The sequence below is a fragment of the Bolinopsis microptera genome, chromosome 8 (assembly GCF_026151205.1).
Source record: "Bolinopsis microptera isolate Bmic1 chromosome 8, MBARI_Bmic_1.0, whole genome shotgun sequence".
NCBI lineage: Eukaryota > Metazoa > Ctenophora > Tentaculata > Lobata > Bolinopsidae > Bolinopsis > Bolinopsis microptera.
Window position 1 is genome coordinate 3,751,632 of NC_087079.1, and position 12,965 is coordinate 3,764,596.

Sequence of the window (12,965 nt, forward strand, 5' to 3'; positions counted from 1 at the left end):
ATGCTTGACAATAACTTGGAATTTCTACCAGAATGGCTCCACTTTCTCAAGTAAACATCTGACACTATGATGATTCATTAATTGCCCCAACATGTTTGAGTCATAAACCCAGTTTCCTTAGGATGTTCAGCTGCAAGACCTCGCCCCCAGAAGACACTATTCTGAGGTCCTCTCTCAGATCTCCTATATCTCTCCCTATTGGGGATCATAACAGTGGGTGTAAAGTTATCGACCTTAATTTTCATGGTGCTACCGTACATGTAAGTGTCTGTTTCCCCCATAAGTTTATGGTTTTTCATAGTTTAGCTGGGATAAATGACCAACATAAGTTTTAAACCACCAATGAATCCACTTATTGTTGGCCGATTTAAAAAACTTGAACAGTTAGTTTACTTCGTCAGCGTTTTGTCGGCGGCACTATTATAGTATTATAGTGCCGCCGACAAATAGTTATGGAACTGGTTTTCGGTATAATACCGAAAACCAGTCCCATAACTATTACCTTTTTCTTGAGCAAGCGGGAAAGCTTGCAGAAAGCCATTTTACACTTAACTGGTATGTCTCGTTGATATTATGATAACGGAACGCAAATATAATCCAGCATACTTAAAATGTTTGATTTTATTATTTTAAGCTTGATCATCATGATCCTTTCAGATTGGAGAAATATCGTTCTTTAACAACTACACAGCATACATCTCTATAAAGTTCAGGAAACGCTCTCTATCTGGCTTTCCGGGTTAGTTATTTTATACTTTTAAATGGAACTTATAATTATATAATACATAATATTATGAACATTTATGAAAATAATTATAGCATTTCGCTTTTATATTTAACATAACACTGTAGGGATCACTGTATAGCTTGATTAAAACCTTTAATGAAATCAAAACAGCTTTATAACAACAATCACTATCTTCAACTTACAGTTTCTTTCTCTATCCACTCTCACTTTCTGTCTTGCTAACCTTGAAAACTCAGCACCCCCAGACCAGCCCAGATCTGGGTCAGTGTGGCACACTCTAGTTCCTAAAACTAGGCTCATGCCTGACCCTCATTGTGAAAATGGTGGTCAAGACTTCAGGATATTCGGTCCCAACCAGGTGAGTGTACTTTTAATCTAGATCTTTAGGTGGTAATAAATCACTTAAATTATGATGTTGATACAGGTAAATTACCGAACTTGCTAGTAATATTAATATGTAATATCCATAGAGAACTGTTGTACCACATGATATTATATAACACTAGATAAAGTATGATGTAAAAAATGTTACTAGTATGTACTATATTGCCCCACTGTATTGTAACAGATGTAACACTGTATTGTCACAGATGTAACACTGTATTGTAACAGATGTAGCACTGTTTTGTCACAGATTTAACACTGCCTTGTAACAGATGTAACACTGCCTTACTTGTAACATAATATGTAACACTGCATTGTCACAGATGTTAGCAGATGCAGAAGACGTGACGGGACTCAGGTTCATCTGCAAGCAGCCCTCCCCCCATTGGAAATCATTTGGTATTGACGAGATAAAATGTTACAGTAGGGCTGACTTGGTAAGTTCTATTTTTGACTATTCTTTTGCATTCCTGAATTATTTCTCTACAGAATAAACATTCCACGTAAAAATTCAGTGTTGATTTTCTCCATGACAATATTGTTTACTTTACAAAATATTTACCCTTTTACCCGTCAAGGTGCAAACACCTCGCAGCACAAAACAGGAAGATCCCCTGGCAGAGATCTCCAAGAGTGCAGCCTCAAACATCAGCCTCCCCAACGCTAGCAACATTTCCCTCTACCTCCAGAACCTACACTCACTGTCGGGTATCACAGCTGCCGCACTGCAACCCACACTCACCGCACAGGCGCTTGGACGATTTGATGAAGACAATTGTTATGAGATAAACACCCTTGCTTACAACTGATTTGTTTATCATGTCACATTTGTATTTGTCAAATCTGTTGCAGTTAATAATTTTAACTAATGGTAATTTTGCAGCTGTGTATTTGAATTGATGGACTCAATTTCAGCTTTATCTCTTCTTATTCTATCTGTTTAAGAAGATAATATCGTCGTGTTTTTTTTTTCTAAAGCTTGTCTTCACTAACTTGCATATCATTTCGAATAAGAAATGTAGAAATTATTTGATTTACCTTACTTTTTAAGTTTAAACGGCAACAAAAATCTTTATAATATAATAATAACATGTAAGTTCAGACCTTAGCAATACATGCGTTGATTATTGACGCATGCATAATTTAAATTATTAAAATTGCACTGTCATGATTTATTTGATAAATTATATTTTATATTCAGATATAAACAGATGTAAAGTTAAGAACAGATGTACATACATATATTATAATCTAGTAGTAATGTAATATATTAACAATTAATTTAACAATTTGTAAACCTCAGCAATTAATCGTTCCGTATTTAAAATTCGAACTGTCACTAATTGGTGTCTTGGTAATAATTAATTTATTGATTAAAATTTAAAATAATTAAACGTTTAATATATTATAAGACTTACCTCACAACTTATTGATTGATCTTAATCGAATTCATTATGTTAACAGTTGGATTGGATATGTCAAAGAAGAGGAAAATATCCCCAGTTGCAGTGGTAGCGGACACTATCATGAATTACAAACCTGACAATTCAACTGTAATAAAAACTGAGATTAAAACTGAGCAGGAGGAGTTAGAAGGTAAATCTCATGGTTTTCTTTGTCCGAAATGTGAAGCCCATTTTCTGTACGAGGAGTACTTTTGTAATCATGTCAGAGAACATCATGAAGATATAAGCAGTGTAAGTAATTTGGATTCTGAGGTGCTGGAAATTTCCACAAAATTGGCAGGAAAGTTGATAAATCCAATATCAGGAGAGAAATCTCTCAAGTGCAATGATTGCTCCTTATCTTTCTCTTACAAATCTAGTCTCAGAAGACACCAGCGTATCCATACTGGAGAGAAACCTTTCAACTGTAATGAATGCTCCTTATCTTTCTCTCGGAAATCTCACCTCACAACACATCAGCGTATTCACACTGGAGAGAAACCGTTCAAGTGTAATGAATGCTCCTTATCTTTCTCTCGAAAATCTAATCTCACAACACATCAGCGTATCCACACTGGAGAGAAACCTTTCAAGTGTAATGAATGCTCCTCATCTTTCTCTCACAAATCTACTCTCAGAAGACACCAACGTATTCACACTGGAGAGAAACCTTTCAAGTGTAATGAATGCTCCTTATCTTTCTCTCGAAAATCTAATCTCACAACACATCAGCGTATCCACACTGGAGAGAAACCTTTCAAGTGTAATGAATGCTCCTCATCTTTCTCTGATAAATCTGCTCTCACAAAACATCAGCGTATCCACACTGGAGAGAAACCTTTCAAGTGTAGTGAATGCTCCTTATCTTTCTCTCAGAAATCTAATCTTAGACGACACCAGCTAATTCACACTGGAGAGAAACCTGTCAAGTCAAAAGAGTGATCATAATAATATGCTTGTTCTGACAGAAGTAACCGTGTCAAACACAAACGTATTCACACGTCATATAATTGAATACAACTTTATCGACGAAAGCAGTATTTCCAAATGTATATTGGGGATGTTCCCTTGATTAAACTTTTCAGTTTTCAACTGTTCAAGATGACTCACAACTAACAGACTCTTTGTGGTCTCAGTGTAGATGTTGAATAATGAGCATGTTCTTTTGACAATATCAGGGAATTACTTTCAATACACAGTAATTGATTATTGACGACATATAATATGTATTATGAAAATTGCATTGTCATGTTTTATTTGATATTTAACTTATCTAAAGTTAATTACGATTTTACACGTACCTTACTCGGGAATATTATGACTGGGATAAAGTGGTGGGTTTTGGAAAATTCCGCCATATTTTTCCCGGTCATTAATCTTCCCAGTCATAAATTAACCCGCTATAATGTTCCCGAGTAAGGTAAACTAATAGTAATACATTTTGATGCTTGGTGGGTTTTGGAACATTCCGCCATATTTTTCACGGTCATTAATTTTCCCAGTCATAAATTAACCCGCTTTAATATTCCCGAGTAAGGTATCTGATTTAACAAATATCAAACATTTGTATCTCTGAGTTTTTATTCATTTATTTTAGATTTATTCTGTTTTTAAAACTCAAACTGTCAAATTTTAGTTGGTGATAATTAAGTTGATCGATTATTTAAATGATTAAACGTATTATATAATTAGAATTACCCCACAACTTATTGATTGGTTTTAATACTTCATATTATTAACAGTAGGATTGGCTATGTCACAAAAGAGGAAATTATCTCCAGATGCAGTGGTGGTGGCTGCTGATACAATCATGAATTACAAACCTAACAATTCAACTGTAATAAAAAAGGAAATTAAAACTGAGCAGGAGGAGTTAGAAGGTAAATCCCATGGTTTTCTTTGTCCGAAATGTAAAGCTCATTTTCTGTACGAGGAGAACTTTTGTCATCATGTCAGAGAACATCATGAAGATATTAGCAGTGTATGTAATTTGGATTCTGAGGTGCTGGAAAATTCCACAAAATTGTCAGGAACGTTGATGAATCCAATATCAGAAGAGAAATCTCTCAAGTGCAATGATTGCTCCTTATCTTTCTCTTACAAATCTAGTCTGATCAATCATCAGCGTATTCACACTGGAGAGAAACCTTTCAAGTGTAATGAATGCTCCTTATCTTTCTCTAATAAATCTAATCTCAGAAAACACCAGCGTATCCACACTGGAGAGAAACCTTTCAAGTGTAATGAATGTTCCTCATCTTTCTCTCAGAAATCTAATCTCAGACGACACAAGCGTATCCACACTGGAGAGGAACCGTTCACGTGTAATGAATGCTCCTCATCTTTCTCTCAGAAATCTTATCTCAGACAACACCAGCTTATCCACACTGGAGAGAAACCTTATAAGTGTAGTGAATGCTTCTCATCTTTCTCTGATAAATCTAATCTCAGAACACATCAGCTTATTCACACAGGAGAGAAACCTTTCAAGTGTAATGAATGCTCCTTATCTTTCTGTGATAAATCTGCTCTCAGACGACACCAGCTTATTCACACTGGAGAGGAACCGTTCAAGTGTAATGAATGTTCCTTATCTTTCTCTCAGAAATCCAATCTCAGAAAACACCAGCGTATCCACACTGGAGAGAAACCTTTTAAGTGTAATGAATGCTCCTCATCTTTCTCTCAGAAATCTAATCTCAGACAACACCAGCGTATCCACACTGGAGAGAAACCTTATAAGTGTAGCGAATGCTCCTCTTCTTTCTCTCAAAAAGCTCATCTCAGAACACATCAGCTTATTCACACAGGAGAGAAACCTTTCAAGTGTAGTGAATGCTCCTTATCTTTCTCTCAGAAATGTAATCTTAGACGACACCAGCTAATTCACACTGGAGAGAAACCTGTCATGTCAAAAGAGTGATCAAATTGTGTATTATTGAGTTTTTATTCATTTAAAACTAAAACTGTCACATTTTTGTTGGGAATATTAATTACCGTAATCATTTTGAACAATTACACGTGTATAATAAAAACAACTTGTTTTTATTTTATGTCAGTTCTTGTTTACATCTTTGTCAGAAGATTGCTTAAATGTCTCCATCATGTCGCCTACACTGTATCATCAGAAATCCAGAGAACCTACTATCACCTTTCCAGTTTCCATATCAAAGTTCCTCTTTATTCAGATTACTTCCTTTTCATAATCAGGCTCAATATATGCATAATATGACCATATCACAACTTTGATTAACATCGCGAGTCAACTAGATTTTTCAGCTATAATTGTTATCAACGAAATTTTATTTATCTATTTTTTCAAGCTGTTGACGGAGAATCTCATCAAGTTTTAAAAATATAGTACATGTATAGAAAATATCATATCAACGGTACTACAAACATTCTAATTCTAACTTTTACCCTAAAAACAGGTTTTAGGGTATATCTTTATAATTCATTTAAACAGTCTCGGTTTCATTTTGTAGTTCCCAACTGAACATCATCTTCTAAAATAGCTAAAATATGTCTGGATCACGTGACAACTACATAACTCCTGCTGAATCAGACTGCTTAGCTCAGATCGAATGTGAACGTACAACTGCTAAACAGGTTAGTCCCTCAATTTTTAAATCAAATTGTGTATTTAATTTTAGATTTAATTGTGGGAATCGTTTTGTTGAACTAACTGCTGCTTGTCAACGATGAGTATGATTATTCATATCTAAATTTTGGGCAAGAACGAATCAATAAGATCCTAATTATAAGACGATTTTTTTCCTTCAAATTAGATAGTTTGTTGTATATAGGGCATGAACCGAGAGTGCCCATTGTCATGACAATAAACGACGAAATATGACAAACTATGACAATATACGACAAGATTTGACAATATATGCCAATATACGACAAAACGTCATGACAGTATGACAATAGGCACTCTCGGTTCCTGTCCTATATACTGAGATTAAACTATCAATTTACAGGCTGTCGTCAAACATGTTGCAAGGCGTCATCTTCAGTGACATAAGCCTCAAATTATTTGAACTGTTTATTATATAGTAGTGTTGAAAGTATTAAAACTCTCGATTATGATTATCATCTAATTATAATTAATTAACGAATTGTAATTATCATCTCAGGAGATAGAAAACATCCAGCACATCCTGTGGCTAAACTTCCAGGACACAGCTCACTACACAGCAGCGCTGTGCAAAGACAGGGGCGCTACCAACAGCAGCTTACTGCAGTTTCAGTTCCAGCAGTCAGCCATAGCTGTCACCAGGCTTTACAAAGGTATTGCGTCACAGAAGGGAGGGGGGTTCCATAGCTGTCACCAGGCTTTACAAAGGTATTGCGTCACAGAAGGGAGGGGGGTTCCATAGCTGTCACCAGGCTTTACAAAGGTTAGCTATTGCTGTCACCAGGCTTTACAAAGGTTAGCTATTGCAGTCACCAGGCTTTACAAAGGTTAGCTATAGCTGTCACCAGGCTTTACAAAGGTTAGCTATTGCGTCACGGAAGGGAGGGGGGGTTCCATAGCTGTCACCAGGCTTTACAAAGGTTAGCTATTGCTGTCACCAGGCTTTACAAAGGTTAGCTATTGCTGTCACCAGGCTTTACAAAGGTCAGCCATAGCTGTCACCAGGCTTTACAAAGGTTAGCTATTGCTGTCACCAGGCTTTACAAAGGTTAGCTATTGCTGTCACCAGGCTTTACAAAGGTTAGCTATTGCTGTCACCAGGCTTTACAAAGGTTAGCTATTTCTGTCACCAGGCTTTACAAAGGTTAGCTATTGCAGTTTCAGTTCCAGCAGTCAGCCATAGCTGTCACCAGGCTTTACAAAGGTTAGCTATTGCTGTCACCAGGCTTTACAAAGGTTAGCTATTGCGTCACGGAAGGGAGGGGGGGTTCCATAGCTGTCACCAGGCTTTACAAAGGTTAGCTATTGCGTCACATAAGGGAGAGGGGTGTTCTAATGGTGAACAATTGTGAAATTTTGTCATTTCAAAACTCGTTTCTCCATAAAAATCATTCACAATTTTTCACGCCACCATTTTTTCTAGCGTTTATGATTGACATTATAAATTCACTGCCTCTGACATAACTTTGAATCTATAAATAATTGAAAGATTAAAGCAGGCTGCCGGACATTTCAAAATTTTCTTTTCTTAATCATTTATTTGATTGCTTTTAGGACTAAATTCAATATTTTAAAAATTATCAGATAGTGTAGACGCGGTTGAGAGAGCATTTGAACTAGGTCAACAGTACGGAAAAGTCGCCTACAGAAGAGACTTATCAACATGGTCTAAGAGGAAGAAAAGAAAGATTAACAGACTTGATTTTTTGAGTAAGTAATTTGTTTTAAAGCTCCTTAATCGAGCTAGTTGCAGTTCAGTTCAGCATTTCTTTTATCAGTTTTTTTCTTTCCACACTTTTTCAAATACAATATTGTGAAGATCAAAAATCTCGTATCTGATACCCCCCCCCCCCCCCCCCCCCCTAAAAATAAACTCTTTGTACAGAACAACTAGCACGTAAGAACTGTCCCACCACGCCCCTTACATCTGATAACGAGAGTGACGATCTAAGCTGCGTGCTATCCAGTCTCGGGGTCGCCTCACCCCGCTCCGGTCCATCTTCTAGCCTGGCATCCCCACGAAATACCTACGGGGAGCCAAGCGGGCTGCAGTCTCGGCAGGAGGGACAGAATGGTAGGCCAAACAGAGAACTTCAGATGAACAGACAGAGCAGAGAAGGTCAGAACAGCAGACAGCAGTCGCCCTCTCCTCCCTCCACACCACCCCACTCTTCAGCCCCCTCATATTACGTCAGTAGGAAACGGAAAGCTGAGAACTTGTTGGACGAGTTTTTAGAAACAGTTCATAGTTCTAAAAGAAACAGACAATGAAATTACTGTGATCTTAACAAACTCAAATAGAAATTGAAGATTCTAATTAATAATAAATAGACATTTAATTGTAGAAAATCGAATCTCGATTCACAGATTTAGCTTAAAACTAAATCTTGAGTTTGTATTGAAAACAAATATGTTAATTATCTAAGTTGTTTGATTGGTTATTTTTTGATATTAAGGTTGAAAACGTCTAAAGAGTTATGTTATATGTATGATAGTGCGATAAGGTTGATATTATACATAATATGGCGAAACTATTGACTAATTCAGTTTGTTTTCATATGTTAGTCACCCAGTTTTTATTGAGAAGCTGTTCTAGAAACGTTATTGATTATAAAGTAACAGTAGAAAGTATATGAAATGTTATTCGGACCGGTTAATTAAATTCTATATTTGTTTTGAATGCTGTTGCGAACTCAGAATTTTGTAATACAAATTGTACACTTGGAAATAATTGGTTTCCTGCTCTGAAATTGGAAATGTATTATCATTTAAGGCCTTTAATTTATGGGTAATTTTGTGTTTCTTTTGCTTGACTCTTAAGTTAAGTAAGACGTCGATGAAAAACATTAGTGATATGCTATTTAGAGAAGTGGCCGGTACCACCGCAATACATAATTTAGCGTCAGACGCTTGTCTTCTATAGTGATACAAGTTTTGTTATTTTCGCGCGCACTAACCCCTTCTTGACGCGCGCGGCGCCGGCCAGCAGCCCAATTAAATTGGATTCCGCAAATACGAATAGTATTGGACGTTACTGATTACGTAATCGACATTTTCCGATTGTCGCACTCCTTTTCCCTCTAGCCTGCTCAGCTCCTGGTTCATCCACAAATGCATGATAGATCAGAGATCTTGACATACCGGCCTAGGTAGAGAATGATCTATCAATACCAACATTGATGCTGTAGCCGTACTTCTGACCGTTATATTACCAAGCTCCTGGCGCAAATACAACCGGAAAACATCATAGACAACATTGAAGCGAGACATATCCTAGTGCTCAACGAAGAATAGAACCGCTCCAGAATGTCATTTCTCCCTAAATCTCCGATACTCTAATACTCTTGACTCTTGAGATCTGATGGATAGCAGCACCCACTAGATAAGGTCATTCAAACAATACCATTGTGCTTGGTAAGTGGTAACACATAGAATTTGCTCAGCCACTGAGCATCTCAACCATATAAAAGGGGGGATTTCACTTTCTTTAAGAAGTACTCTCGAGTCTGTGAAGCCGTAGGGAAGATTTTCATCAGTCTTGCGGTAAGATTCTTCACTGTATGATTTCTATCCCGTGTGATGTTGACATCAGTGAATCCTGCTGACTGAATTATATATTACTGTAAGTATTAGCTGAAGAAGGTACTGTTGACATCAGGCATTTTAGATTTAAATTTAGGAAATTCGAGGAACAACGAAACAAGCACATTTCATTCTCAAGTAAAAGTAAAAGTATTTTTCGAGATTACCTGAATTGCTGAATGCTGCCATGGTATTGCCATCATTATCAACTATAAGCTCTGCAACTGTAAATTACGGTTTTTGATGTCTGTCAAACATTCCACCATCCCGACTGGCTCCATTGATTTTGCAGTACCGTCAAAGTTGCTATTGCACGGGCCCACAGTGGGGCTCGCGTAAAGGGCATGATGACATTTGTTTTTTTTGCCCTTTTATGCCTCTGGCCACATCTTGGTGGTGTCAATTTGGATTAAATCGTCAATTATGACTTATTTCAGTGAAATTGGACAACTTTCACTACTTTTTTGGGCAAAAAATCAATTTTTTCGAAAATTTGGCACTTTCTGTCACACAAAAAGCATCTTTTTTGACTAGCAGTTTTAAGATTTCATCGAATTTTAAGCGGTTTCTGTCCCATTTTTCTGCTTTTTCGTATGGAAATGGTCATCAATCATGCTGATGTGATTGTTTAAGGGTATTTCAGAAAGGAGAACCATAAAAACTATGCAATATGACAAAAACATAAGAAAAATCCTATGAAATCAGAGTTGCCCCTGGATTTTCCGAGCTCAAATTGCCAGATTTTGGCTATTTTTGGCTCATATGCACTATTTTTCCATCCAAATATTGCTTATTCCAATTGAACTTTGCTGGTATTAGCATAAAATATCGAAGTGTGCACCAAAAAGCTATGAAATAAATGAAAAAATCAGTTTTTAATCTATCAGTTTTCATTTTTCGCGCTATTTTGATGCGATTTTTCACCTCAGGCTCGTACCAAAAATGGGTCATAATTTTTTTTTCCGAAGCGTTCCGAAGCCAAATCTTCTGGGTTCTGCTAGAAAAATTATGGGAAAACATAGAAAACATAATGAAACCCGGGCCATATGGGGCCATTTATAACTTTACCACCCATTTGTGGTCAGCGAATGAAATTTTAAGGCCTATTTTTGAAAAATATTCTAATTTTAGCTACCAAAAATCCAAAATTGACCGAAATCACGGTTTTTTCTTCTTAAACAGTACTAAGAATGCTTATATCCATGTTCAATCAATCAAAAGTTGAAAAACATTGAAAACAAAAGGAACCTCAGCCTGACTCAAAAATGGCAGTGAAATTGAATTTCTGGGCATGTGCAGGCAGATTATTTTCAGGCGCGCTTTTCAAATGGTTGTAAATTTTGACCCAACCGAGATATTGAGCTAATTTTAAAAGCATTGAATCCGGTTATTTATTCTCTATCAGAATTTACAACAATCTAAAACATTAGGAAAACTCGTTTTTAGGCTAAATGTCAGCATGGAGCCCCACTGTGGGGCCCTCGTGTCCCTTATCTGCGTTCCTATGGCGAAGGCTACAAATTCTCGAAAATACATTGTACTTATAGGAGTAGGACACTACTTTGTTGGTTTTTTCTCCTACCAGCACCATATCTCCTAGAAATTACCATGTTAGGAATGGTGGTGTGAAGATGTAAATTCATTTATTTATGAAACTAAAGAATATGCTGATATAAAGACGATTGAATGGTTCTACTGTGTGCTCAAACTTCAGTAATAAAAAGATAGGAATTACCAGACTGCGCATTCATATTTGCTCGCTGATGCCAGCCAAAATCTCCTCTGACAGTGAGCTCTTCTTTGTACTCCTTCTCCTCCTTTAGAGCCCTATCAACAGACTGAGACGCAACCTTCACAACTGCTACATCGATATCTTTTACATATCTCTCTTTGGCCTGGTGATATCGGGGTGGCAACAAGTCGTTGCAGAGGAAGAGCTTCTCTGATGTAGAAACAAATCCTCCCACGGCATCTACAGAGGAAAGATATCTTGCTAGAGCGGCTTGAGGATTTTCCACAGTAGTCAAATGACAGTTGATGTACCACTTGGTGCACTCTATTTCTAGCGAACCCCACAAGTTGTTGACACTAAATGATCTAACATTTTTAATCTCTAACCATTCTCCACACTTGTGGCATTTGAAACTGTCAAAAAAGCTTTTATCTAGGAAACATGTGTTATTCTCCAAAGTCATAGTTTCTGCTTCATTATTAAAATCACTTGCAGCAACTTTAACAGCAGGCTCTATGTCAGGTTGTTGTTGAGTGTTGACGTGTTTTACAGGGCCTTTGGAGATGCCAAATTTATGGCTTATGTCTGAATAGAAGTTGCTGGAAAATGAGTTTAATGCGCACTGTTTGCTCATTTTTGTACCGTCTGATATGCAACGCCAGAAGTCATATTCCAATGGGAGACCCTCCAGGACTGACAACGGGAGAGATATTTTTAACTTACTGAACATTTCTGAGAAATTGTCAATCGTAAATTTTAACAGATGTGCAAAATTACGAATTGTGCCACATTTTGTGCATGCCCTTGGCTTCAGACGATGCTTCTCTTTGAAAGTAAATTGAGCTTCTAGATCGCTCAATAGGGCTCTGATTTCCTTCATGACAACATGTCGGACGTCGGTGCTATAGTCACATTAGATTCCTGATGTAGTAAAGATATAATATATTTCAATAATGAAATGTATGGTTTTTAATTTTAATTCTACAAGGTTAATCTACCACAGATGTATTACTAGAACAAATAGGTTTCCATTATTATTCCAGTATCAGTTTTGTTACATTTCTTCAAATTTCTTTAGGCAAAATTCCTACAAGACTGCACAAATTGATAATTTGGGCAGCGCTCCCGCAGGGGGAGATCACCCCCTACTTCCATGCTGGGTCCCCAGTCCAGTTTACGGGTCATCCTTTTTATGACCTAGACATGCAAAAACCACCATGTCTTGGTTGAGGTCTGGATGGAAATAACGGTATAAACTCACGCATTCCTGAACCCTCTATCTATACCGGAAACTGTTTGTTTACTCAGTTACACTCCAGTTACCAGCCTTGCTAATACTAGAATTGAAAGTGTGGAGGTATAAGCTACACACTTCAATTACACGTTAATGAGTTAACTTATGTAATTGTTAGTTGATATGTTCATGTATCTATA

General features: G+C 37.0%; 3 protein-coding genes and 1 long non-coding RNA gene across 6 annotated transcripts in view; 3 read left to right on the top strand and 1 right to left on the bottom strand.

Moving 5' to 3' along the window:
- The window catches only part of LOC134819176 (uncharacterized), a 38,446-nt gene extending 31,787 nt beyond the window's left edge, over positions 1–6,659 (bottom strand). For both annotated transcript variants that reach the window (XM_063828966.1, XM_063828965.1), the window contains exon 1: positions 6,607–6,659. The gene's annotated coding sequence lies outside the window, so the exon portion shown is untranslated. The remainder of the gene's footprint in view (positions 1–6,606) is intronic.
- On the top strand, positions 117–2,450 carry LOC134819957 (nicolin-1-like). 2 transcript variants are annotated; one of them, XM_063830122.1, is made up of 5 exons: positions 117–260; positions 658–739; positions 994–1,106; positions 1,456–1,569; positions 1,711–2,450. In XM_063830122.1, exons 1-5 carry the CDS (start codon positions 123–125, stop codon positions 1,939–1,941), a joined length of 678 nt encoding a protein of 225 aa, XP_063686192.1. In that variant the 5' UTR covers positions 117–122; the 3' UTR covers positions 1,942–2,450. The 2 variants fall into 2 exon arrangements, with proteins under 2 accessions (XP_063686192.1, XP_063686190.1); XM_063830120.1 differs by having other exon boundaries at positions 985–1,106; positions 1,711–2,028.
- LOC134819888 (zinc finger protein 271-like) overlaps positions 2,587–12,965 on the top strand; it is a 61,234-nt gene continuing 50,855 nt past the window's right edge. The window contains exons 1-3 of the mRNA XM_063830041.1: positions 2,587–3,427; positions 4,632–5,438; positions 6,860–6,870. Of these exons, the coding sequence (XP_063686111.1) occupies positions 2,587–3,427; positions 4,632–5,438; positions 6,860–6,870 (1,659 nt within the window). The remainder of the gene's footprint in view (positions 3,428–4,631; positions 5,439–6,859; positions 6,871–12,965) is intronic.
- LOC134819182 (uncharacterized) lies at positions 7,378–8,984 on the top strand. The gene is made up of 3 exons (XR_010160735.1): positions 7,378–7,421; positions 7,802–7,927; positions 8,103–8,984. It is a non-coding gene; the product is annotated as an uncharacterized LOC134819182 (long non-coding RNA).

Excerpts from the sequence above, each read along its gene's own strand:
- LOC134819957 (XM_063830120.1), top strand. The coding sequence starts at position 123 with ATGTTCAGCTGCAAGACCTCGCCCCCAGAAGACACTATTCTGAGGTCC. Across the intron at positions 261-657 it reads TTCATGGTGCTACCGTACAT|ATTGGAGAAATATCGTTCTT; the intron begins GTAAGTGTCTGT and ends TGATCCTTTCAG. Across the intron at positions 740-984 it reads CTCTCTATCTGGCTTTCCGG|CACCCCCAGACCAGCCCAGA; the intron begins GTTAGTTATTTT and ends TTGAAAACTCAG.